This window comes from Gopherus evgoodei, chromosome 2, assembly GCF_007399415.2.
Source record: "Gopherus evgoodei ecotype Sinaloan lineage chromosome 2, rGopEvg1_v1.p, whole genome shotgun sequence".
NCBI lineage: Eukaryota > Metazoa > Chordata > Testudines > Testudinidae > Gopherus > Gopherus evgoodei.
This window is the reverse complement of record NC_044323.1, coordinates 62,079,315-62,104,030: the sequence shown is the minus strand read 5'-3', so window position 1 is coordinate 62,104,030 and position 24,716 is coordinate 62,079,315. Positions and strand designations below refer to the sequence as shown.

Below are 24,716 nucleotides of genomic sequence, written 5' to 3'. Positions count from 1 at the left end.
TCGGAGCATGATAGAGTAAGAAGGTAGAACATTCCTGGGGTACAAAGAGCACAGTTGAACAGCTGAGGAGCAGCACAGTGCTGCTAGAGAAGGTGGGGAAGCAGCACATACGAGTCTTATGTAACATGCAAAGCTCCTGCTGTATTCACTAGCAGAAGTTCCCTCTGATAAACAATGGATGGAGAAGGTGAAGAAACTCTAATGCTTTCCAACCCCCATGTCCTCTCCTCCTGTGCCTGAGCTGCTCCTTTCCAGCCTGGATCCCTCTGCTCCCCAGAGTTCCCCCATTCCTCATAGCAAGAAACACCAACTTCCCCTCATGTCTGCCATAGTCCCAACTCCTCTGATCCCCACCTAGAGATATAGTCTCCCTCAAGTTCTCATACGCTGCATATATCCTCTCTCCTCCCCATGTCCCCTTTCAGATGCCTTCTCCCCTTTTGAACTGTACACCCAGTGGTTGGGGGGCTTCTAAAAGAATAGGGTGCAGATGGGAAAAGGGTGTTTGGCAGAGTTTAGGTGTGCAGAAGGTGGAAGAGGGGAAACACTAGTATCTCCCAGCCTTCTGCACCCAATGAACCTTCTGTTGTTAGCTGGGGGGAGGGCTCATAAGGTGGAGAAGGGAGGGAATGCTAGAGCTTCCTCCATCTTGTGCTTTTGAACTTCCGCTGAGTACCTCCACCCTGGCATTGGTCTTGGGGTAAAGGGCATGGGAACATCAAAGGAGTGGAGATCTTTTGAGAGGCATGAGGATTCTGCCAGGAGCAGTAGAGTCCAGGTAGGGAGAGGACATTCATGTAGTTTATGATGCAGAAAGGGGGGAAGGACATGTTGGATTTCAGAGGGGATTCCTGCTCTGTGAGCCAGAGGAGTTTCATTGGATGGAGAAGGGAAGCACAAGTGCTTACTCCCTGCCATCTTCTCCTGCATGCTTGAGTTGCTCCTATGAAATCAGTGTCATAGTGCTTTGCTCTCTGTAAATGACTGCACAAGGTTCCAGGCAGTGGAGAATCCTGTATGTATTCTGTTACATCACCTTTCATCCCAAAGTGCTTTCCATGCTCTATAGTCTATACCGGGGTAGGCAACCTATGGCACACGTGCCGAAAGCAGCACGAGAGTTGATTTTCAGTGGCACTCACACTGTCCAGGTCCTGGCCACCATTCCAGGGGGCTCTGCATTTTAATTCAATTTTAAATGAAGCTTCTTAAACATTTTAAAAACCTTATTTACTTTACATACAACAATAATTTAGTTATATAATATAGACTTATAGAAAGAGACCTTCTAAAAACATTAAAATGTATTACTGGCACGCGAAACCTTAAATTAGAGTGAATAAATGAAGACTCGTCATGCCACTTCTGAAAGATTGCCGACCCCAGTCTATAAGGTATGTTCAGCATCACTGAAATGCAGGGTGCAAAACCCCTTCCACTCAGCACATTGCACAGAAGTAATAGGAGGAAACGCTTGGCAGGGGAGCAAACTCCTGTTGTGAAATGTGTCATGGGATCATTAATGTCTATACACAGCAAGCAACACTTTGGATTTTAAGGGTAAATGTGAAAAATAACAACTGTATCTTTTCAGTCCATATTCCATGGGAAGATTTTCTTTTCCCTGCCATTTGGCTAAAATGTATTTCTAGCTATTGTTCATTAGTTGAATAAAGCCATAGTGCTATACATCTGTCTATAAACAATCTTTTTGTTCTTGTTTTACATTGTAATCTGATACAAGGGATCAGTTACAGTATCAAAGTGGCCACTGTTTCCTCGGCTGAAAGGTATCAGAGTTCAGCAGAAGCTACCCATGTTACTTGCTCAGATTGTATCCAGATGCACTGACTAATTCTTTTGATAATTTAATCTTTTATCCCTGTAGCTTCCCTGCAGACCTCAACGCACAAATATGAAGCATGGAGCTGTTACACAGCCTGCCATACTACTATAGAGAAAGGGAGGGAACAGACATATTATCAAAAACCTTAGAGTCTAATGAAGCACTGACTCCGCTGCAAATTCCTTCACGCCCAACTGTGTCCCAGGATAGGTAAGAAGTAGCTACTAAAGGAAAATGTGTTTTGCTGAAAATTTTAAAGTATTGGCACCAAACTCTGCTCCCACTTACACTAATGCAACACCATTGCTTTCAATGAAGTTACAAAATTTGGCTCTAATATCTGTATCTATAAAATAGATTGCATAGGTTGAATTTTTGTGGCTTGCCATAAATTCTGTAACAAAACTGTCTTACCTCAGTCAGTATTTTACAGAGATAAATTATGGGGTGAATTATAGCCTTAGTTGGGATGCCACACACAAAAATTTGGCTTTATAATTCTAGAAAGTCATACATCTCAGCTGCTCATTATTTAGGACAGTGATTCTTTTTCGATCCTCATGTCTCACCTTTACACAGGTCCTCACGTTCTGTACTGTTCCTCTACATAATATTTTATCTATAGAAACAGGAAACTAAACTATAGTTCCCATATCACTTAGATCTTTGTGTTTTACTAGTTTTCATTGAGTTTGTCCTGTGAAGGCTAGCATCCCCTATTAAGTCTTCAGCAGGAGCCTATTTGATGTAATTGGAGCAAAGAATCCTGTGGCACCTTATAGACTAACAGACATTTTGGAGCATGAGCTTTCGTGGGCGTATACCCACTTCGTCAGATGCATGCAGTTGAAATGTCCAGTGGCAGGTATATATAGGCAGGCAAGCTAGAGATCATGAGGTTAGTTCAATCAGGGAGGATGAGGCCCTGTTCTAGCAGTTGAGCTGTGAAACTACAAAACAAGTTTCTCCTCCCTTGGTTTTCACACCTCAACTGCTAGAACAGGGCCTCATCCTCCCTGATTGAACTAACCTCATTATTTCTAGCTTGCCTGCCTATATATACCTGCCCCTGGACATTTCCACTACATGCATCTGACGAAATGGGTATTCACCCACGAAAGCTCATGCTCCAACACGTCTGTTAGTCTATAAGGTGCCACAGGATTCTTTGCTGCTTTTACAGATCCAGACTAACACGGCTACCCTTCTGATACTTGATGTAATTGGGTTATTCCTGTCTGTCAAACTGTATGCTGAGTCATCTCATTGAGGTATCTTCCCTAGTCAAGGTGCTGGCTGTTTCACTATCATCATGGCTTGCATTATAAACGTAAAACATTCTAGAAGGTTAGATGAATCTGCCTATGAAATGTTATAATGGCTGACGTACTTAAATCTAGGAGAATGATAGGCCTTATCCTAATCCCATTGAATTCAAAGGAAAGACGCCCATTGATTGGACAGTGCCCCACAATAGGATGAGTTGGCTGGTCACAAAGGCCAAAAAACTAAGGGCACACAGACTATAAAAGCAAGTAATGTTTACTGTTAAAAATAAGCATCATTTTTAGGCCTCTTCTACACTACAAAACATTACAATGCTGAAGCATAGAAAAGAAACATGATCGTGACCCCAGCCATGTTATAATACGTCATTTTCTGTGGATAGAAAAAACTATGTTGTGTCCACACTAAGGGACCATGAGTCAAATTCTCTGCTGAGATAGATGTGCAGACTTCACTGAACTCAGTAGAGCTACACCCATTAAACCAGAAAAGAATTTGGCACCAAGTCTTAGCCTAGATATCAGTCAGGGTTGTAATACAGTTTTTTTTTTAAAATGATGCAAATAGGTATTTTCTGACAAGAAAAAAATCTTAGAAAATGGTTGGCCTCAACTATTTTAAATAATACGTAATAAATCTGAATTTTAATCATTATTAAAAGTCTGCTGTCTTTACTGAGTTGAACTTCATGTATATCAATATATGTACTACACGTCTATTGCAGCTGAGTAGTTTTAGTGTACTGTTATCTATGGTTTTAGTGTACTGTTATCTATGGTTATCTATGGTTTGTCACCAATATTTGGGTTAATAAGCTGCCTCTAAACACTCTAAGGCTGTGTTTGTATGTTTACCCGTAACTAATGGACAAATCATATCCCCCTAGAAACCAGAACCTGAGGATTTCCTTTTGTGATGAAATAATCAGTTTCAGTAATGATGTACTGGGCATTAAATAGGGTTAATTCAGTGTTGTTGTATACATTCAGTGGATAAATGGACATAAAGCAGGTCCTTATAGGCAGAGTTGGTAGCACTGTCTATAGTTACGGTTGGCTGACACTTGCCATTGTATGACCCTGTTCTCAGTTGCTTATATCTTTGCCGAACTTTAGCCATTTGGTCTAAAATTTTCCATGCCAAGGTGTCTTCCTCAGGCTGATTTTTTTTTATTATTTTTTTTGGCAAATTAGAGAAAAATATGATGTTTTGTCCATGTTAAAAAAAATTATTTCAGCCATTTCATTGAGAAGCTCTATCACAGCCATGTTTTGGAGCAGGAACTTGAAATTTGATAAGAAGGGTCACCCTGGTCCCATAGATGTGCCATTTGCTGTTACTGTGTCTGGAAAAAGTCCAAATTTGGCCAAGTTATAAGCCTTTGAAAAATTTTACTTTGCCCCTCATATGCATCTCAGTGTATAAGTTACACTAGTTTTGCACACCCACTGGACTGATTCACCACCCCCTTTCAACAGTGCAAATTGGACATAAAAGGCTGTCAATGTGAATGACACCCAGGCCAGGGCCCTAATCGTACCCCAGACAGACTCACCACCAACACAGCTTCCTGCAGCACTTGGGTTTGTTTCCCTTAGAGATCTCAGTTTCAAGTATGGCTCAAGTCAGAACCTGCTTTGTTTATGAGATTCGATGAGCTCGCACCAGAAAACAAGAGAAATTTTCAGGCAAAAATACAATTTAAATAAACGCACTAGCAAACTGATGGCTGACTTGGCAATTTCATTTGATCAAAAGCAAGGAAAGTAATTTTTAGTTCTATGTGTTACTCTTCCAGAACTTGACAATTAGAATTTAATATAATTCTAGAATCATTGAAGTCAAGCAGGGAAAATCCCTGTTAAGCCATCTAGTTCATTTCTCTGCTGGTGCAGGATTGCTTCCTACTCTACATCAGTTTGTCCAGTATAGTTTTAGTTTGATATTCTCTTGCAGAGACACAGTTTTGTTGTGTCCATAATCCCATTGGATTGATATTGACTATAACTGTTCCTTTGTTTGAGAAATCGTTAAGTAGAAGCTTAACAAAGCCCTGTTTGGTTCGGTAGGCAATCAGATTCATGCACCTTTGTGTGCCATGTTTGTCTTTTCTGTCTTGGGTTAAGTGGTTGTTCTGCATCTTAGTAACAGGTAGATAGAAGTCAGCATGAATGATTCATTAATGTTTCCTTTGGGTTCAGTTTACCACCTACTGACATGGCCAGCATACACAGTGATTTGATATCTGGCTTCTAACCTTCAGGGGAAAAACAAAACCTTAAACAGAGCTGTTCAAAAATTAGATGCTAATGTTCATTCAACTATTAAATATAGAAAAATGCTCTGATAACCCACAGGGTTCTGATAAGTGCAGAGGGTTATTTTAATTTGTCCTGCAAGATAAACTCATTGCCTCATGAAGTTGCATCATGTTCTGACACGGTGTCATGAAGGGAGATGAGAAATTCTGGGAAATAAGTGATGCTACGGGGCTGGACTGCCAGGAAATGATGTGTGGTGAAGACCAAAGTATAGGCTCTCTGTACTGATGGCTCTGGTCTCCCAGAGATCTCTCCTATCCTTCCGAGATCTATATAGATGCCTAGGAATCTTCCAGGTTTCTAGTCAGCATCTCATGGCCTTTCCTAATTGGATGATTTGAGGGAATTTCTTCAAGGGAATCCTTGCAGAAATTTTTCTCCCTCAAAGCCTCCTCCCCAGGGCCGTCCTTAGGCATAGGCAGAATAGGCAGCCGCGTAGGGCCTCACTCTCCCTGGGGGCACCACTCTGCAGGGAGCCCAGACAGTGTAGAAACAGGGCTGCTGGGTCCTAGAGAGAGCCGAATGCAGCACAGTGAGGAATGGGATTGGCTGCTGGGGTCTCTGGGAAGGGGTGGGGATAGGGGTTGGGAAAGGAGCTCACTGCCCCACGGAGCACCCCCTCCTTTCTCCCTCCTCCCCAGGAGCACCCCTCTCTCTCTCCTCTCTCCCCTCCGTCAGGGCTGGGTTGGGTGAGGTGCTAGGGGGGAGGGGAGGCTGGCTGCCTGCTGAGGAATGAAAGTGAAAGTAACTCACTTCCTCGGCAGGCAGCCAGAATTGGAATGTCACACAGGGGTTGGCTGGGATTAGCCAGATGTGTGAAAAATCAGGTAAGGGGATTGGGATACAGTGATCAGATATCCCTATTTTATAGGGACAGTCCCAATTTTGGTGTCTTTTCTTATATAGGCTCCTTTTACCCCCCCACCCCGACCCATCCCTGTCCTGATTTTTCACACTTTCTGTCTGGTCACTCTAGGTGGGGGTAATTGGTGCCTATATAAGACAAAGCCCCAAATATCAGGACTGGCCCTATAAAATCAGGACATCTGGATCTGGCCACCCTAGCTGGGGAGCGCCTCTCCTCCGGGCTGGCAGCTGCCAGCGATCCATCTCATCCAGGGGGAGCTGCACAGGGCAGGACGAGCTGCTGTGGCTCCATGGGTGCCCCGTCCCTGAGATCAGATGCTGTGCTAACTTCACCATGGTCTGTTGGGCTGGCGGCGGTGCCCATTGGCGTGTGATTGGACCTGAGGGTTTGCTGCTGCTGTTGCCACTCTGCACCCCAAGAGGTGGATTTTGGGGTCCTGCAGTTTTCCACCTATCTCCTCCTCTACTGCAGCTGTTGGACCAGCAGGCTGGGAGGTGAGCCAAGCATGAAAGCAGTACTGTGTTGCCATTTAGATTGTCATTTAACAACTTTGTTTGCTAAAAATTCTTGCTAACAATCCTGAATCCAATTTCAATATTTTTTTTTAAAAAATCAATATCTTAGCCAAAAACAGAAAATTAAGTTGTTGACAATTATTAGTAACAGGTTTGGTTTGAGGCAGGGAGTGGGTCAGTTTTCATCAGAGAAACAAAAAATGTTGACTGACTTTCCTATAGCCTGTTACTCCTGATAAGAGCCCTCCAACAACTGTAATATGCTCATCTCCTTACTAGTGTATAAAGCAGGGTTCGGCAACCTACGGCACATGTGTCAAAGGTGGCAGGTGAGCTGATTTTTGATGGTATGCAGCAGCAGGCTGAGCGGCTCAGCCCATCACTGCTCTGGGGTTCCGGCTGCTGCCCTATTGCCAGCTGGGATACCAGCCATCGGCCCCACTCAGCACCTACTGCTGGCCTGGGGACCCCCAAGGAACCCCAGACTGGCAGTGGGCTGAGCAGGCCAGCTGAACCACTCAACCTGCTGTCAGCCTGGGGTTCCATTCACTCAGCCGGCAGCAGGCTGAGTGGGCTGGTGGCGGGCTGAGTGGGCTGGTAGCAGGCTGAGCAGGGCCGGTGGGGGGTTGAGTGGCTCAGTCTGCTGCCAGTCTGGGGTGCCAGCAGCACTCAGCCTACTGCTACTCCGGAGTTCCGGCTGCCGGCCCCTTGCCAGTCAGGAGCTCAGCCGCCAGCCCTATTCTTCCTCCTGCCAGCCTGGGTGAGCAGAATCCCAGGCTGGTAGCGGGCTGAGGGGGGGTTGGCGGCCGGGATCCTGACTGGCAGGAGTTGGTGGTCAGAACCCCAGACCAGTAGTGGGCTGAGCAGGGCCTGGGATCCTTGTCTACGGTTCCAGCCACCAGCCCGCTGCCGGTTTGGGGTTTCATTTACTCAGCTAGCAGTGGCCTGAGCAGGACCGGTGGCCAATACCTCAGATAATAACAATAGTTTATTTATATAATATAGACATAGAGAGAAACCTTCTACAAACATTAAAATGTATTACTGGCACGAGAAACCTTAAATTACAGTGAACTTGGCACACCACTTCTGAAAGGTTGCCGACCCCTGGTATAGAGTGACCATATGTTGTACTAACATTCTCCTGTTTTTTTTCCCCTGTGAGTCAGTATAACTTTTGCCAGCCCAGAAGTTGGGCAGCCAATGTTTTACGTTTTCACAATGTTTTCTCCAACTTTCATAAAGTAAATACATAGTTAATATGAGTTTAAAAGGCCAGGGACACTTCTTTGTGAAGAATCTGTACAGCAGATCATGCCCATAGACGATCCAGAAAAGAAATTTGAGGTTGAATTTTTTAATGTTGTGATGGATAAAGCAGTATCTGCTGTTGATGAAAGGTTTAATACCTTGCAAGTACACCATGAAGAGTTTGGATTTTTGTATGACATAACTAAATTCAACGAAATAGGAAAACAAGAGCAACTAATGACAAAGTGCAAGAACCTAGAGAGCCTCCTGAAGCACGGTGATAGTTTTGATTTAAATGGACTTGAACTGTACGAAGAATTGAGTACACTGTCATCAATGTTGCCACATGCAAAATCGGTGATGGACATTGTACAGTTTATTCATACCCGCAAACTTGTTGACATATATCCTAATGTGTACATTGCCACTCGTATTCTACTGACAATTCCTGTAACAGTAGCATCAGGAGAACGGAGTTTCTCAAAACTAAAGCTCATTAAAAACTATCTCCGCTCTACAATGAGTCAGGAACGCTTAACTGGTCTTGCTATTCTTGCAATCGAATAAGACACGACTTTGTCTTTGTCATACGATGACATTATTACTGATTTTGCAGCCAAAAAAGCCAGAAAGATTGCTTTTAAGTAAAAATAAATCTTTGTTTCAATACCTCTTCATATAAATTTCCAATAAAATTTTGATAAATTAAAAAATTTTTTGCATCATTCTGTCATCAGAATTTTTTCTATAGTGCTGCTTCTTTAGTGCTAGTCCATCAGATTTACAGTGTGTTTCAATAAGTTAAACTGGTTTTAATAACGTGAATGTGGCAAGTTTTCCAATACTGTAAGCTTATGTTTGTGTTGCTAAGAGCAGATCAGGCACAGGAGCACCAGTTTAATAGTCTCGCCTAGGGCACCATAAATCCTAAGGCCAGCCCTGCTCCTCCCAGTTTAAATGTGCAAGGGGGCAATTTGGCCCTTATATTACAAGGTACCGTACACCCTACTGAACTTTCTGTGGTTTCACTGTGATCCTGTGCACTTTGGGAAGAATATCAGTTCCCCTAGGAAAGCACTTAAAATTTCTTTATTTGGGAGTGCTGAGTTATTTAAAAACTCTTTGCATATATTTTCCATTTCTGTGAAGAACTGATTGCTTTTTATTCCCCCCGTGTTTGTGTATTTTATTCCATCAATAAATATGTACACTGTGTTCTTACTACTTCTGTGGTGCTCTTCATCAGAAGATTGCAACATAATTTATAAACATTAGTTACTTAAGCCTTATAAATAAGCTCTGAGTTAAATCAGTATTATTATTACCTGTTTTACAGGTGGACAAACCAAGGCACATCAAGATTAAGTGAGGTGCTCAAAGTTACATAATAATTGGCCTGTTTCTCCTGCCATTCACACTGGTGTAACTCCAGTGATTTTAGTGAAGTTATTTCTGAATCACCAGTTTACGACCAGGTCCACACTAGGAGCGTTTTGTGGTATATTGCTACAGTATGCTATACGAGCAAAGCGCTGCTAGTGTGGACAAAGCTTATACCAGCAAAACTGTGCTTTTGCCAGCATAGTTTATTCCAGCATCCCTCCCACAACACCTCCCCAAGTGATATACTGGCAAAAGGACATCATTGCCAGTATAACTGCATCTATGCTAGGGGCTTTTACCAGCAATATCAGTCACAATCAAGGTGGATAAAAATCAATTATTTTTCTTGAAAAAATGTAAAAAAGCAGATTTCTTAATTTTAATTTTTTTTATTTTGTTATTTAAATTATAAGAAGTTTTTCTTTTGAAAAAATAAACCTGCTTAAAATGGCCTTGAATTTAACACAAAATATGTTAGGCCTAAACTTATTCTAATTTCTTAAATCATTTAAATAAAAATAAATATGCTGAATCTATGAGCCTCGGTTCACAACTTTGATTTAAAGGCTGCCTTTCCACGTAAAGAAAGAATCAGGGGGAAAACATCCAACTTTTGAGACCAAGTTTTATAAATATGGCATAGTAGGACAGCCTAAGTAACTTACGAAGACTGTCTTATGGTCCAGAGACCTAGAGAACATTCATAGATTCTAGGACTGGAAGAGACCTCGAGAGATCATCGAGTCCAGTCCCCTGCCCTCATGGCAGGATCAAATACTGTCTATATGTAAGCTGCAATAACAGACCTATGGCATGGCTGCAGCTGGCCTGGATCAGCTGACTCAGGCTCTTGGTGCTTGGACTGCACAGCTGAAATTTGTAGTGTAAATGTTCAGGCTTGGGCTGGAGCCCACGCTCTGAAACCCTGTGCATGGGTTAGGTCTCTCAGAGCCTGGGTTCCAGCCTGAGCCTGAACATCTACACTGCAGTGTCTAGCCCCACAGCTCAAGCACTAGGCATTCAAGTCAGTTGGCTGGGCTCTGACACTTGGTGCTGCAGGATTTTTATTGCAGTGGACATTCCCGCCAACAAGTAGGAACTTAAGCTCCAGTCCCTTTCCCTTAGGCATATTTGAAAATTTCCCAGGCTGATCTGAAATAATCAGTTTTATTCACTGATTGCATTAATCCCTCTGTTTAATAAAACAGTTACTTGTTAAAGTGAAACATGTTTTGATAAGAGAAGTTCAGGTATCCAAAATATTTCAGGTTCTGTAATAACAATAAGTTTTCTGCGCTGTTGTTTGTGTTTGATTAAATTCCAGTTACCACCCTAATGCAGCTTGACACAAATCCTGAGCAAAAAGTTAATTATCTAGTAAATAAGCAATAGATCATTCACCATTTTCTAACATATTAAAATGTGCAGTTAAGAATCTGACCATATTAAGCTATATAATTGCTTAAACAAATGTGTATTGTTATCGTGTACCCTCCTAGGCAGCAAAAGCATGTACAAAATCTAGTGTAAAGCTTATATTTAGTTTTAAATCAACATGTTTTAATGGTTATATCAACCAGTGAGAATGCAGCATTCTTTAGAAAGTAACTGAAGTACAAATGGAAAAGTTGATTTAAATCCAGACTTTCCATTTGGTGATGTAATCATGATTTAAATTGCTTTGATTTGAATCAATCCACCCTGGTCACAATTATACCCCTGATTAACATAGCTATGCCGGCAGAAGTCTGTAGTGTAGGCATAGCCTTTGTGAGAAGAAGAATCATGTCTACCTCGTTAGCAACAGGGCAGTAAATAGGACCCAGGAGACCTGGTTCTGAGTCCTTTGCCCTGCCAACTGAACATAACTTAACATAAACTCCTTAGAACAGCAGTATGACCAATCATTGTTGAATTTGGGAGGGATCTCTGGACTCCTACTCCCAGGGTCAGTACACACATTTGTTTATTGCTGCAATTTTAGAAGTATTTTTATGGGTCTGTTCAATGGAGAGGTTTTGGAGGAAGCCACCATTCCTGGGGGAAACTGAGTCTGTTTTTCCAGCCTCTCTCCTCATCAGTAAGAATGATAGGATATGCTTTATGCCTGCATTATTACCTGGGAAATTCCTGCCAGATGAAAAAAACCAAGAGGAAAAGGAAGTGTGTAAAATGTTTACTCTGCTTGGTGCTCATCTTCATGAAACAAGTGAAGTAAATGACACACATAGTACTACAGAACTGTTGATGATATAGGCACACTGAATTATGCTGGAACTATTCAACCGTTGGCAGAAACTTGTGACATATCTGATAGAGCTTGTATGCCCTGGTGGGCTGCAGGTACTAAAGAGTGACATCTCTCACCCACTCTCTAGAGATGTCAGGGAAGATTTTCAAAAGAACAATTGTACTTAGGCACCTAATTTGTACAGTCAATGTGAATTAAGTGCCTTGCTACAATTTGGCTCTTTGAAAATCCATCAGCATATGAGTTTGTATAGTGGTATTTAGCACCTAGAGGACAAGACAGGTGATCCATGTTTCAGCAGCTCATACACTCAATGTATATTGCAAGAGGTCAGACATGCCTGCAGCATATTGGCATAAGCATTCACCTGTCTTCTTCTTCCAGCCAATCAAAATATACTGGACTTGCTTCTGCTCCCAACTGGGGCAGGCTTATTATGACAGCTTTGGTCAAAAAGCTGTTGCTGTTCAAGACAACTATTTTTTTGTTTCAGATATGAGGAGTTAAGAGATTCATTTCAGTGGTGCAGGCTTCCGTGGGGAACCGAGAGAGAATATGGAGGAATTGCACCGATTTCATTGCCAGAAGATCATAGACCAAAGAATGAGCCTCCTTGTTTGTTTGCTAAAGGACATCAACATTATGGTTATGGTGGAGTCTCCTGGCCCAGGTAGATTAGTTGCATGCTTCATACATTCCAATTTTTTTAAGTGTTGTAACCTAGAAACAGCTAATGGAATGCAATGTATTTGGACAGTCTGGACAGCAATGCAGATTGATATGTGTAGATAATTTGCATTCTGGAGATAGACTTTGTTACCCCCACTTTGGACAATGCTCTAACCTGTAGTGTGTCTGAGTTATACTGCCCATTATCACCTTCAGTGTATTTACTGAAACTCTTGGATCTCTTTGTTTAGTTTATTTTTTTCTATTGTTTGGCAATGGTGTAGTATTTATTAGCTATTGTCCTAAACTTACTCTGTGACATTAGATAAGTCTCACTCATGGCCTGGTTTTTTAGAAGCATTCAGCATCCACAAATCCCGCTGAAGTCAATGGGAACTGTAGGCTCTTGGCATTTTTCTGAAGGCTGCTCTGACTTACACCCAGCTTCTCCCAACTCCAGGAGCCATTTTGGGATCAAGGATAGACAGGGCATGCCTTCTGCACCCAAAGCTGAGACAGAGAAAATTCTACACTGCTCTTCACCATACAGGAATTCCCCTTTATGCAAAATGAGTACCCAGGTAGTGGGGGGAGGCTAGCTTTCTGGCTGCATTGCACTGCCAGAACGTGGCCCATTAGCTTTATCTGAAAACTGCCATTCAGCCCTGCCTAGTCAAATTGAACAAGGCTCAGAATATTTGGTGGTACATTCCCTTGGCCCTGCTAGCCCTAGACTATCCTTCCTACCATTCAAAAAGGTAATTTCCTACAGGTATATGTGTGTGCAATGCAAAGGAGATAGAGAGATCACAGGTGTCTCCAAAAATTGCATAACCTCCAAGAAGTGTGCGGTGAAATTCACTGAGCTTAGTGCCTCCAACAGAAGTAGCACCAGGTTCATCCTACTCCAAAACAGAGGAAAAAGAGAAATCTCTGAAAATCCAACTAAACTCAAGATAAGTAAATCTGCATTATCCACCCTGAATGTCTCACTGACATTCTGGATCTGCAGCACCAGCTGAGGAGCCTAGGCAAACAGATATTACTTCAGAGATCTCAACCCTTTTGTAAAGGAATTATGAAGTAATGTTCAGTGGTACTACTCTCTGCCAAATGAGGTGGGGAGGACAAAGAGAAGACAAGGCCATTGTCCCGTCCCCTCATCATGGAATCAGTTTTCCTTATAGAAATTGACTTTATGGTGACAGGTCCTTGGAATGACTCCAGACAAGAATTTTTATTGCTTTCGGGTTTTTTTTTTAAATATATAAATCCTAGACTTATTCAGTGTATAGACATGCTGGGCTAGATCCTGGCCCGTGCTTCATCTCATTCTGTTCCACTCTGGTGGTGGAAGGGGGACAGAAAACTAGCTTTAACAGTAATCTGGTCAGCATAGCCACCTGCTTTTAGCCTCCAGCGTAAGAGTTGTTTTAGGAACATACCAAGGTGGAAGGAGAGCTAGTGGTCGTAGGCCAGTTCAATGGCCCCTTGGGGGCCATAACTACAGGTGCTATTAGAGCAGCCCTGAAGTTGCTCTGAATTACAAGAGGAGCCCAAGTAGCCCCCAAATGCCCAGCAGAGCTACAATATATCTGAGGATTGGCCCTCAGATTGAAAAATTCTCCCTAAATATTCATATCGCTATCCAAACAGAGAAGCAATGAAACCTAAAGGTTAATTCTGCATTGCCTGGAAAGTTGTATTTATGTCCTTTTATCTATAGCCTTCTCCACATTGTAGGGGCCAAGAGTATTGGTTTCTGGCTGTTGAAGGAGCATCCCTTTGCAGCTACCTTAGCAGGTTGATTCCAATTAAATTTACCAGGAGGGCAAGTCAGAAGTGTATTAAGTACTTATTACAGTACAGTTTAGTCGGGATCAGAAAGCGGAAAGTAGTAAAGATGCAAGGGAAGTACTTTAGAAATCTGTGACTGTGTCCATAGTGGAGTGAATGCCAGCCCTGGAGGTATAAGAAGCCTGTATGTCCACACGCGCGCACACACACACACACTCTCTCTCTCTCGCTCTCAGCAGCTTGTATTTAAAATACCAAGCGAAATTATTTAGAGCCTGTGATAGTTGATTTTGGTAGTGGAGCTGTTGTCTGTTCATGAGCCACATACAAAATTACTTGATTTTTTTTAAAATCTCACATTTAGGGCGTTGGTTTACTTGTTTGTTTTTGTAAATGAGTATACTTCTTCTTTGGTATCTCCTATACATTTGTTTGGTCTACTGATAGGGAAGTATAGTGAACAGTATAAGTGCTGTAGTTCCAAAATCAGTGGTTATAACCAAAATGCTTCATTTTCCCAACCCAATTTATAAAATTTCAACAGAAAGTTTATGAAGGATAAAAAGTGGGGAAAGTATTTTTCCAGCACACTCCTGTCCAACATATCTCTGGCTTTTAAATATTCTGGGTGGTTCCTTATAATGAAGTTGATATGTGAAATGGAGCACACCTTTTTAAGGAAGATTTAAGTTTCTGAGAAACTATGTATTGGCAGAGCTGGTTTTATGTGGAAAAAGAACTGAGGTAATGTGCAGTTTTCACCAGCAGATGGCAGTGTGCGCTAATAAAATAGGGAAGACCATATTTCAGAAGCACTGCATTACTTACAATTATTTATCCTCTTAGTGCTGGGGGATACAGTTTCCAATACAAAACGTTCATTTGTCAACTGACTCACAATGCATAGGAAGCCAAAATGTCTCCCTTTACAGACAAAAGTAATGAGTCTCTGCAGATGCATTGAACCAAAGGTTATTCTGATCCATAACACCATATCTCATTTACTGAGTTATTCCACTCGGCTGGAATAGTTACAAAGGCTGTGTGTATCTAAAGATGCATCTTTGCAGCATAATACTTTTGAAGTGTAATTAAGACAAAAAAACAAAAGTTCCAGGTCATCATAACATTTTTATTCTAAAGTTGAAAACAGAATTCACATCATGGAGATAGTTTATGTGCAGTGTTCTCGCTGAGATCTGTGTTCAAGTCTAACATCTCCCAGGACACTGAGTGCAACTTGGCCAATTATCAGAAAAAACTTGTAGGTAGGTGGGCGGGTGGGACGGCTAATGCAAACATCACTACTCCGTAAGAGTCCCCCACATGTGAGGTAGTCCACTTAATAGTGTTGAAAACATTGCCTGATGGGAATATGCATCCTGCCTCTGAGATAGATGTCAGGTGTCAGCAGTGGCTGCTAAATGGAAAGAAGGAAGTCAGTGACCCAATCCAGATTGGCTTTGGCAAAGAAAGAGAGAGTGCAGAGCACTCTGAATGTCATGGAAAGATTCATCGCAAGACAAGGTGGGTGAAGTAACAGCTTTTATAGGACAAACTTCTAATAAGAGATATTACCTCACCCACCTTGTCCCTCGAATATCCTGAGATCAACATGGCTACAACAACACTGCATGAAGAGACGATTGTCAACTTTCCAACAACCCAAAACACCATATTAAGTCAAGCAGAACACACCAACACATGCCCTGCTATTCTGAACCAACATTTTCCTCTCTCTTCTTCCAGGCAATGTCTCCTCTTCTTCTATGCAAGCTTAGCCTTTGCAGGTGAAGGTCAAAAGCCCCAAGGCTGTTCTAACTCCAGGGATAACCTTACCAGTTAAAAGTTACTCTGACTGAATGTTCTTCAGTTTGGCTGTCCCTCTAGCACTACTTTTCTCTGTCCTGCCCCATTCTAGCTGCTGATAATCAACATCTGTTCTGTCAGAGGCAGCTAAGATGCCGTCATCTCAGTCAGAGGTCGTGTGTCTTTCCAGCAGCAACAAAGATCACTGAGAAAGGTCCCATTTTTCTGCACACTAAGCGTCTTGACTCTGCCAGCCCACTGACTTCAATGGGAGTAGAGGATGTTCAGCATCTTCTGTTAAAAGCTCAACCCCTCATAGGATCAGGCTCTAAGGGCTTGATTCTGTGACCATTGAAATCATTGGCAAAGGGGCTTGACGCTTCTGAAAATCAGGCCCTGTGTAACTTAAATGTTAAGGTCTGAATGATAGTAAGTATCCACATGTCCAGTATCTCTGAATTTGGTGGTAAGGGCAGTCTATGGACTGCAGGCAAAAATTACATAGCATGTCTACATCTCTTACAAGAAAAAAATTAGTATGTGTTTCCTGGGATTTTTAAAACCAATAAGTAAAATGTTGTTTTGTGTTTCTTTATGCAGAGGTCTTCCCATTGAACAGTATTATGATGTAACCCAAATGAAAAAAAGTGATGTCCGTATGAATGATGATCTGTAAGTTTCATTACAGCATAGACCAGATAATTTATTTAGTGTGGCAAATGTAATGACAAGCTAAATATTAATTCCTCCTTAATGACCTCGTGGATTAATGTTTATGATGAAATATTACCTTTTCATTAAATGTGGTTGGTCAGTGACTACAAAAAACACAGTTTGGAAGGAAGTTCAGAATGAGGTATTAGTGCCCCCACTCAGTTTAGTATCTCTTAAGCAATGAGATTTTAATTGGTTTTATTGATTTGTCAACCGGTGTCACTCAGAAATACTCTCTCCTACCAGGCGAAGTCCCAGTTAGCAAAGAATAGCACTGAGCTAACCATGACATCCTGTGTGCATCATATTAAAGTTTTCTCTGGTATCTTTAGGTGTACTTAAAGAGGAGGTCTGACTGAGATAATGTTTCCTTTTTTTCACTGCTACTATTTAAAAGAGTAGCTGGTTTCCTTGAGATTGAATGCTGCCAGCTAGATCTGCAGTACACCGTTTTGCCACTTGATGGCACCAACAAAACACTGAAACTTGCAGCTCAAAACAAAATGTTTAGGTTAATGTAACAGTAGTTATGAGTTTAAACAGTCAAAAGTCAGGAAATGAACAAGTTAAGGTCCTCACAACAACATTAACTTAGCAGTGTTGCATATCCTATATGCTTAGTTATGTAGTTAGGGCTAAGGCTGTATTAACTTCCCCCCACAGGCCAGGTAACCATGGGAACAGTGTGTGATTCACCCTCACCCCTTCCTCAGCAGGGTTGCCATCTCCGAGATTCAGAAAAACTAGCCCCTGGCCATGCCACCAACAACAAACAAGGGTCCTAATGCCAACAGTAGCTAATTATTACCCCACACCAGTGGTCAAGCCCTCTTTTTGGTCACCTAGACACACAGGTGCCCATTCCTCTGTCCGCATGAGCTTCTACACCCTCCCACTCACAGGAGCTTCAGTCCTTAAGGGAGCCACACTACTGTCCCCTGTCAGGAGCCTCTGTCTCCCATACCCCATTCCTTATCCCTTCGTGATGACAAGCCTCAGTCCATCTTGCTTCCTGGTCCCCAGTGCCAGGAGGAGCTGCTACAGCTCAGCAAGTTGAGGGGCCAGCACACAGAGGATGGTGCCAGCTGTTCTCCCAGCCAAGTGATGTGCAGTAGTTACAAAACCACTGCATGGCCACTTGCCTGTAGCGAACAGGGAATGCTGGTCCCAAGGAGCGGGGGGGAGCACACTGAATCTTTTCACTGGCAATGCAGTACAAAAACCAGCTAGGCTTATTAAAAGCCAGCCAGGTGGCAAGCAACCCTCTCTTCCCATCTATAGTGCCTGCCAGATTCCAAAGCATGCTACCCCCTTGGGCATTTTGTGTGAGCCCACGAGGGCCGGAAAGGCAGCAGAACTACCACAGCTCTGCTGTATGAGGGTGAAGACACAAAGAAGCTGCACTGCACAGCATGAATCTGCAGCCCTGTGCCCCAGCCCCAGCATGTAGCGCTGTATGCTGGCTGCCTCCATGGCACCACGCAACAGGGACTTGAAAGTAGGCAAAGGGAGGGTGGGTTTGGTAAACTGAAAGAGTGTGTTGGCCAGAGCCCAGCTTTACTGGGCCTTGACCGATAATGCAGCCTAGAGGCATTGGCTATGCAGCTCTTGCGAACTGTGACTGCAGGTCATGGGGAGAAATCTTACCTTACAAGTTCTGCATATTAACACCCCACGCACACACACACACACAAAGTATGTTTGCTTGAGCTTTGCTCAAATGACAAGGATTTGTCCTTAGTGTGGGGTTTTATAATTGCTGGAGCATTTGGATACTGGTGCGATACAAGTATCTGTGCACACTGAGCTCAGCTCTGCCAACCTTTGCACTATACCTCAGCAGGTATGCAAGAAATGCAGGATCAGGCCCAGTGAATTAAAGATAAATAAGAGTTTCATCTTTAACTCAGTCTTTTTCTTTGAGTGGCTTTCAGATTGCTTCTCATTCACCTGGAATGTTCAGCCCACTGACTTGGTTTTATTTTATACTTCATAGGCCTAATCCATTTCTGATGTAACTTCACTGATTTCACAAGAATGACACCAGGCAAGGATTTGGCCCCTTATATTTTGATGGCCAGATGAATGCCTTGTAAATTATAATTCTTATTGCAGAGAATTCACTCTGCCTGCACAAAGGCTAGGACAACAGGTGATGTATGGGAAGGTTGTGGAGTGAAATCCACCCCCAACCCAAGGCACAGAACAGCTACTCAGGCAACAGCTTCTTCCACCTCTTCCACTGTATCCTCATAAGCTCAAATTCAGTTGTTCCTATTCTGGCCCACCCCAAGTGCAGGCAGTGAGGTTGCTTCCCTTAGTGTACTAGCCCCACTCTGCATGCTTGTTGGCACATGACCCCTTTCCAGGGACTGCTTTGGGCAGGTTACATGAGGGGAGGAGGCATGTTGCCACAGGGACAGCTCAATATCTGGCTCAGTGTATGCTGAATAGAACGCTGCCGTGGCCCAGGGATGTTTTAGTTGAGAGTGCATTGATACATTTTCTTAATTATTTTTAAAATTAAAATGTAACCTGAAAGAGAAGGCTTCCAATGTTTCTATGCTCTTTTTAATATTTCAATCTCTGTTCATCGTTTCCATAAGATCATATTTACTCATATTTCATCCTTGAAAGAATTTTTTTTATGTTGTAAAGAAAGAACAGATCTTTTTTAAAATGCCTAGAAAATGTGTCACATTCATACTCACAGGTCTTTCAGAGCGAAGACATTTATGTAACTTTCAGTACTTTCCCTGGGGTATCAAACTGTAAGATGGTAATAACCTTGCGAAATCTGTGTTGAAAACCACTGGCTGAGTGCTGCTCTGGAGACTTACTAGGGAGCTCTTAATACTCGGTGTATTGACATTATAGCTTGTGATGGCTCTTTTGAGCTATGACAGTCTCTCATGGAAAATGAGTCACTGTGCATTTGCAGTAACTAAATGTCATAGACCATAATGGGATTACTGGGCATTTGTCATAACCACAAATCCTTATGTAGTTTTGCATGACAATGAATGGCTTTGCATATACAGGAACTGCCTTTCAAAATGAATGAACACTGGGCCCTATCTTCCCTCTCAGTTAAAAACATACAGAGAACAAGTTAATCAGCCCCTCGTGGGAGCTTTGATGTGCCACCAGAGACCCAAATTTACCCTCCCAGTCTAAGAGGCCACCAGGGATGCTGTGCAAGGGGTGGGGCCACAAAAATCCATCTAGGCCTTGTAGAAAATCCTTCTCCTCATGCCAGTGATCTGGGACCCACTAGATAATGGTATGTCCAACCACACTCCTCTCTGGTCCTGCCCCCACACCAGTGTCAGCCTCACAAGCTTGCAATTGTCACACCATTGGCTGCCAGTTATTACCTGTGATCCATCCCAAAGGGTCACTGGATGCGTAGGATGAGTAAATGCCATTTCTAATCTATTTAGATTTTTCACACTGACTTAGTGTGCAGGAGTGGTGGAATGTACCACTTAGAGCAGCCATTCCTCAGGTCCATCCCCCATCACCACAACCTGACCCTTTCCTACCACACTCAGCTGACTGCCTCCAGGCAGCCCATTTTCTACAGAGGTGCTCAAAGTGCATGGAGGCTTTGGGGGGAGACATCCCAAGAAGCTGCCTTTGAGCTGTGTCCCCCAGTAGTATTTCTGAACTGTTAAGCCGCGACCCCACTGTGCACCATTCAGTGAAGTGAGCTGAAGGAATTATTGTTTCCAAAAACTGCAAAAGTACGCAAAGCTAATACTTTGAATAGACTAATTGTCTCTGAAAAGAAACCATGTCTGTGCCCTGATGTACAAAAATTGGTGTGGCTACTACTAGCTGATTGCCTCCCGTATCTCTTTGCTGTACACATATGACAGCATTCATCTTGACCAACCAGGGATTGAATTGAGGACTTCTAGAGCTAAAAAGCGGAGTCTTTACATCTTGACCCAGGCCCGGTAGCTGGGGGCTGTAACAAACCCATAGCTGTTGTGGCCTGCTCATAGAGGGAGGGGAACCTGTAACATGCACCGAGCAGTGGATTACACAAACATATGGTATCCTAAGGCATATACAATCTAATAAGATCTGATGGCAAAACTTATGTTCTGCACTTTTATAATATAAAAAAGGGGAAATTATTTAAACAAAAATTTTAGACCAGGGTAAATTTTAGGCTGACTATAAACTCCACAAACACACAAATATAAGTAAAAGTTGACAGTCCCATAATTATCATTCCTCTATTATAAGTGTGAGTAAATAGGCACAATGTACTTTTCTTTACAGATTGCATTTAATATTCTGAGAGAGCTGGTTAGTTTGAAGGACTATAGCATGTGACATATACATAAGGCCAAATTCGGTTCCTGGTTGCACCTGTGTAAATCTGTTATAATGCTTGTGAACTCTAGCATAAACCCAAAGCAACTCCAGTGAAGATATTGATGTAACTGTCACAGCCAAATTTGGCCCAATTACTATCCTCTGCCCCTGTCTTGTAAAGACATAGGCCCATAGTGTTTGGTTCCTGAATTTGAGATTTGCATCTGAAGAAGTGGGTTTTTTACCCATAAAAGCTTATGCCCAAATAAATCTGTTAGTCTTTAAGGTGCCACCGGACTCCTTGTTGTTTTTTTAAAATGAAGGCACCCCAAATTATGGACGCTTCTGAAAATGTGAGGTTCAGGCTTTTTTGGCTGTTTATGTACTCAGGCCCTAAAAGCTTCTATAAAATACATTCTGCTATTGAAAGTCCAAGTTTACTGCTACTTTCTTACTACCTAGAGCAGGGGTAGGCAACCTATGGCACACATGCCAAAGGTGGCACGTGAGCTGATTTTCAGTGGCACTCACACTGCCCGGGTCCTGGCCACCAGGCCTCTGCATTTTAATTTAATTTTAAATAAAGCTTCTTAAACATTTTTAAAACCTTATTTACTTTACATACAACAATAGTTTAGTTATATATTATAGACATATAGAAAGAGACCTTCTAAAAACATTAAAAAGTATTACTGGCATGCGAAACCTTAAATTAGAGTGAATAAATGAAGACTTGGCACACCACTTCTGAAAGGTTGCCGACCCCTGACACCTAGAGTGTAGATATTCCAGTGTTGAGTGCTACAGGAACATCTACAGATAAAAGCAGCAAAGAATCCTGTGGCACCTTATAGACTAACAGAGGTTTTGGAGCATGAGCTTTCGTGGGTGAATACCCACTTCCTCAGATGCAATTTAGTCTATAAGGTGCCACAGGATTCTTTGCTGCTTTTACAGATCCAGACTAACACGGCTACCCTCTGATACTTGACATCTACAGATAAATAATCCTCCCTCCCCAAAGCACATATGGTACTGAATCTCCTCTTGCTTACATGGTGTAAATCAGAAATAGCTTCATTGAAGTCAGTGGAGTTACACTCATGTAAAACCAATGCACTTGAAAGGAGAATCAAGCCCTATGCTGGTATTTACACAAGTCCATCTGCCTGTGGCCAGAAAATTAATTTAGCTAACTGAAGAGGTGGAAAACTAAATATAAGTATTAATAGAATGAATAAACTTTAAAAAATTGCATTTGTGTAAATGCAGTTATTTCTATAACTGTTTAGATTCCCAAGGCAGGCACAGTGTCAGGCTCTGAGCTGTAATTACCAAGCATGTCCTGAAAATCCAAGTGGTTACAAAAATAACAGTATGTAAATGATTGTCAGAATTTGACATTTGTTGAAGTCCTATGATCTCTGTAACTATCACACATAAAAAGGAAAGCAATTATCTTTGTTCATTTTAGTGGAGTCATGAGTTAGCTTGTGATGAAATTTTGTGAGATATCACATCACACAGTGATTATACTGAGTGTTACTGTGTAACTTCACTGTGTGTTACCAACCCCTAAATGTGTTACTGTGTTATTATGTGACGCGACCCTCTCCCCACATTTTCTGTTTAGTGATCAAAAGTGTAATGGCCTTAAAAACAGATCCAAAACTGATCATACTTTGCATTTAAGATATGAAACAGAATTAACAAGGAGATGAATTGTACAGGCTTCTCCAATTCATAGGTTTAACAGGAAGCCGAGATTATCTGAAAAAGAGAAATATGGAAACTCAGGGTTTTAATGATTGGCTGTCCTTCTGGGACAGGGAGAAAACCCTAAAAAGAGTTTCATTTGCCCAGACAGCAGGAATCCCTCCTGAAACCCCTCTAGATACACATGCCCATGTGTATGCATGCACCACAAGGAATGTCCATAATATTCCAGTGCTCTCACTCTGCCTTTTCCTCTACAGAGATCAGTAGCCCTGTGCAAAAGTCGAATCCATATACTTTAGATCTTGTACTGCCTGACAAACAACTCTTCATTTAAATAAACAATAATTCATACTAATACCTTATATAGTGCTCTTACACAGTACTTTTTTATCAGTAGATCTCAAAGCACTCTACAAAGGTCAGTATCTTATCCCTATTTTACAGATGAGGAAACTGAGGCATGGAGCAGTGTTGTGACTTGCCCAAGGTCACCCAGCAGGCCAGAGACAGAGCCAGGAGTAGAACCTGGCTATGGGTACCCCCATAGTGACTGATGTGAAGTTATGACATAGCTCTGGGACAGCAGGCATGCTGTCTAATTACAAGAGCCAGTGTTAGTAGCACTTCTAAGGGCATGTCTACACTACAATCTTAAGTCCACTTATGTTAGATAGACTTACAGCCACCGCTGTAACTACTGTGCTTGGTGATGTCCACACCTGGGGCTTCTCACCTCCAGCAGGGAGATCCGCACCTGGAGTCTGGTCAGCTGCTGTGCTCCCGGGGGGGAGTGGAGAGCCAGGACCACGGGCCGGGGGCAGCAGGGCTGACATTGGGGAACCCAGGTGGCTGTCCAAGGCAGGAGCCTGGGTAGCAGCCAAGTTTGGAGGGAGACCCCATAGCAGCTGGGCTGGAAGCTGGGAGCCAGCTTTCTTGTCAATTTTACGGAGCTCTATAGAGACTCTACATTGCCCTAATTACACGGACATAAGCCCTATCTCTCTCGAAGGTGGAGTTATGATGTCAGTGCAGAATGGCACTTACATCGGCGGGAGAAAGACAGTAGTGTAGACACTGACCAGAGGTCCCCAATGCTAGATTGTATCATATATACAGTATATTTATTGCATTCTCCAGTGTTGAAAGACTTTCTGATTCTTGCAGAATAAGTCTAGGACTCCTTCTACCTTGGTGGTAGAGCCAAGAGATTCAGTGATAAAGTTTTGCTATCTAGAATTAGTGTTTTCCTCCACCTTACTGCTTAAAAAAAAAGTCTCTACCATGAAGAATCAAAAATGTATCATTGAAAAATGGATATATAATTTCTCCACGAATACTGTGACTAGAGTGGATATGTTTTCAGATTCTTCTGTTTTGCATTACTGATAAAAAGGGTTCATTTTATTAAAAGAACTAGCGACTGATGTTTACTAAGGCAGGGCTCGTTACAAGGAAGTGTCAGAGGTTGGTTATTTTTTTTCCTGTTTCTTCTAAAATGACACACCTTACCGCCCATTGAGCTTTCATATTTTGGCACCTAAACATGTAAAGGACTTTCACACCCAGAGACTGATATCAGTGAGAGTATTATCTGTGTTTATTACATATTAATTTGTCTCTGATGTTTATTGATTGTACTGATTTAGATAAAAAGGGGAGAGGAAATCACAATGTATGTGGATCACTCCAAATTAATCACCTAATATTTTCTTTTCTCTAATACAGGCTTCCTAAACCTCCAGATAATTCAGTCGAGTAAGTTTATTTCACTTATATTGTACCTTTTTCTTTGTGCCTTAAAAGAAAGGCAGTTCCTCTATTTGATATCCACACTGATATAGTTTAAGTACTCTGGCAATAGATAAGGGGGAAGTTAGCACTAGTCAAAAAGAGAGCTCTCACTACAGAATGAACACATACAATGGTAAATTTATTAGTTCTTATCCAAAGCACCCCG

The 24,716-nt window shown here is 42.2% G+C and overlaps 1 protein-coding gene and 1 long non-coding RNA gene across 3 annotated transcripts in view; one reads left to right on the top strand and one right to left on the bottom strand.

The window, feature by feature from the left end:
- LOC115645751 overlaps nt 1-24,716 on the bottom strand; it is a 952,243-nt gene that overhangs the window by 364,520 nt on the left and 563,007 nt on the right. The gene's annotated exons all lie outside the window — the stretch shown is intronic.
- Nucleotides 1,923-24,716, top strand: part of C2H7orf31 (chromosome 2 C7orf31 homolog) — a 37,550-nt gene continuing 14,756 nt past the window's right edge. Inside the window, exons 1-4 of the mRNA XM_030550795.1 lie at nt 1,923-2,056; nt 12,216-12,392; nt 16,598-16,669; nt 24,485-24,514. Coding sequence (XP_030406655.1) covers nt 1,923-2,056; nt 12,216-12,392; nt 16,598-16,669; nt 24,485-24,514 — 413 coding nt within the window. The remainder of the gene's footprint in view (nt 2,057-12,215; nt 12,393-16,597; nt 16,670-24,484; nt 24,515-24,716) is intronic.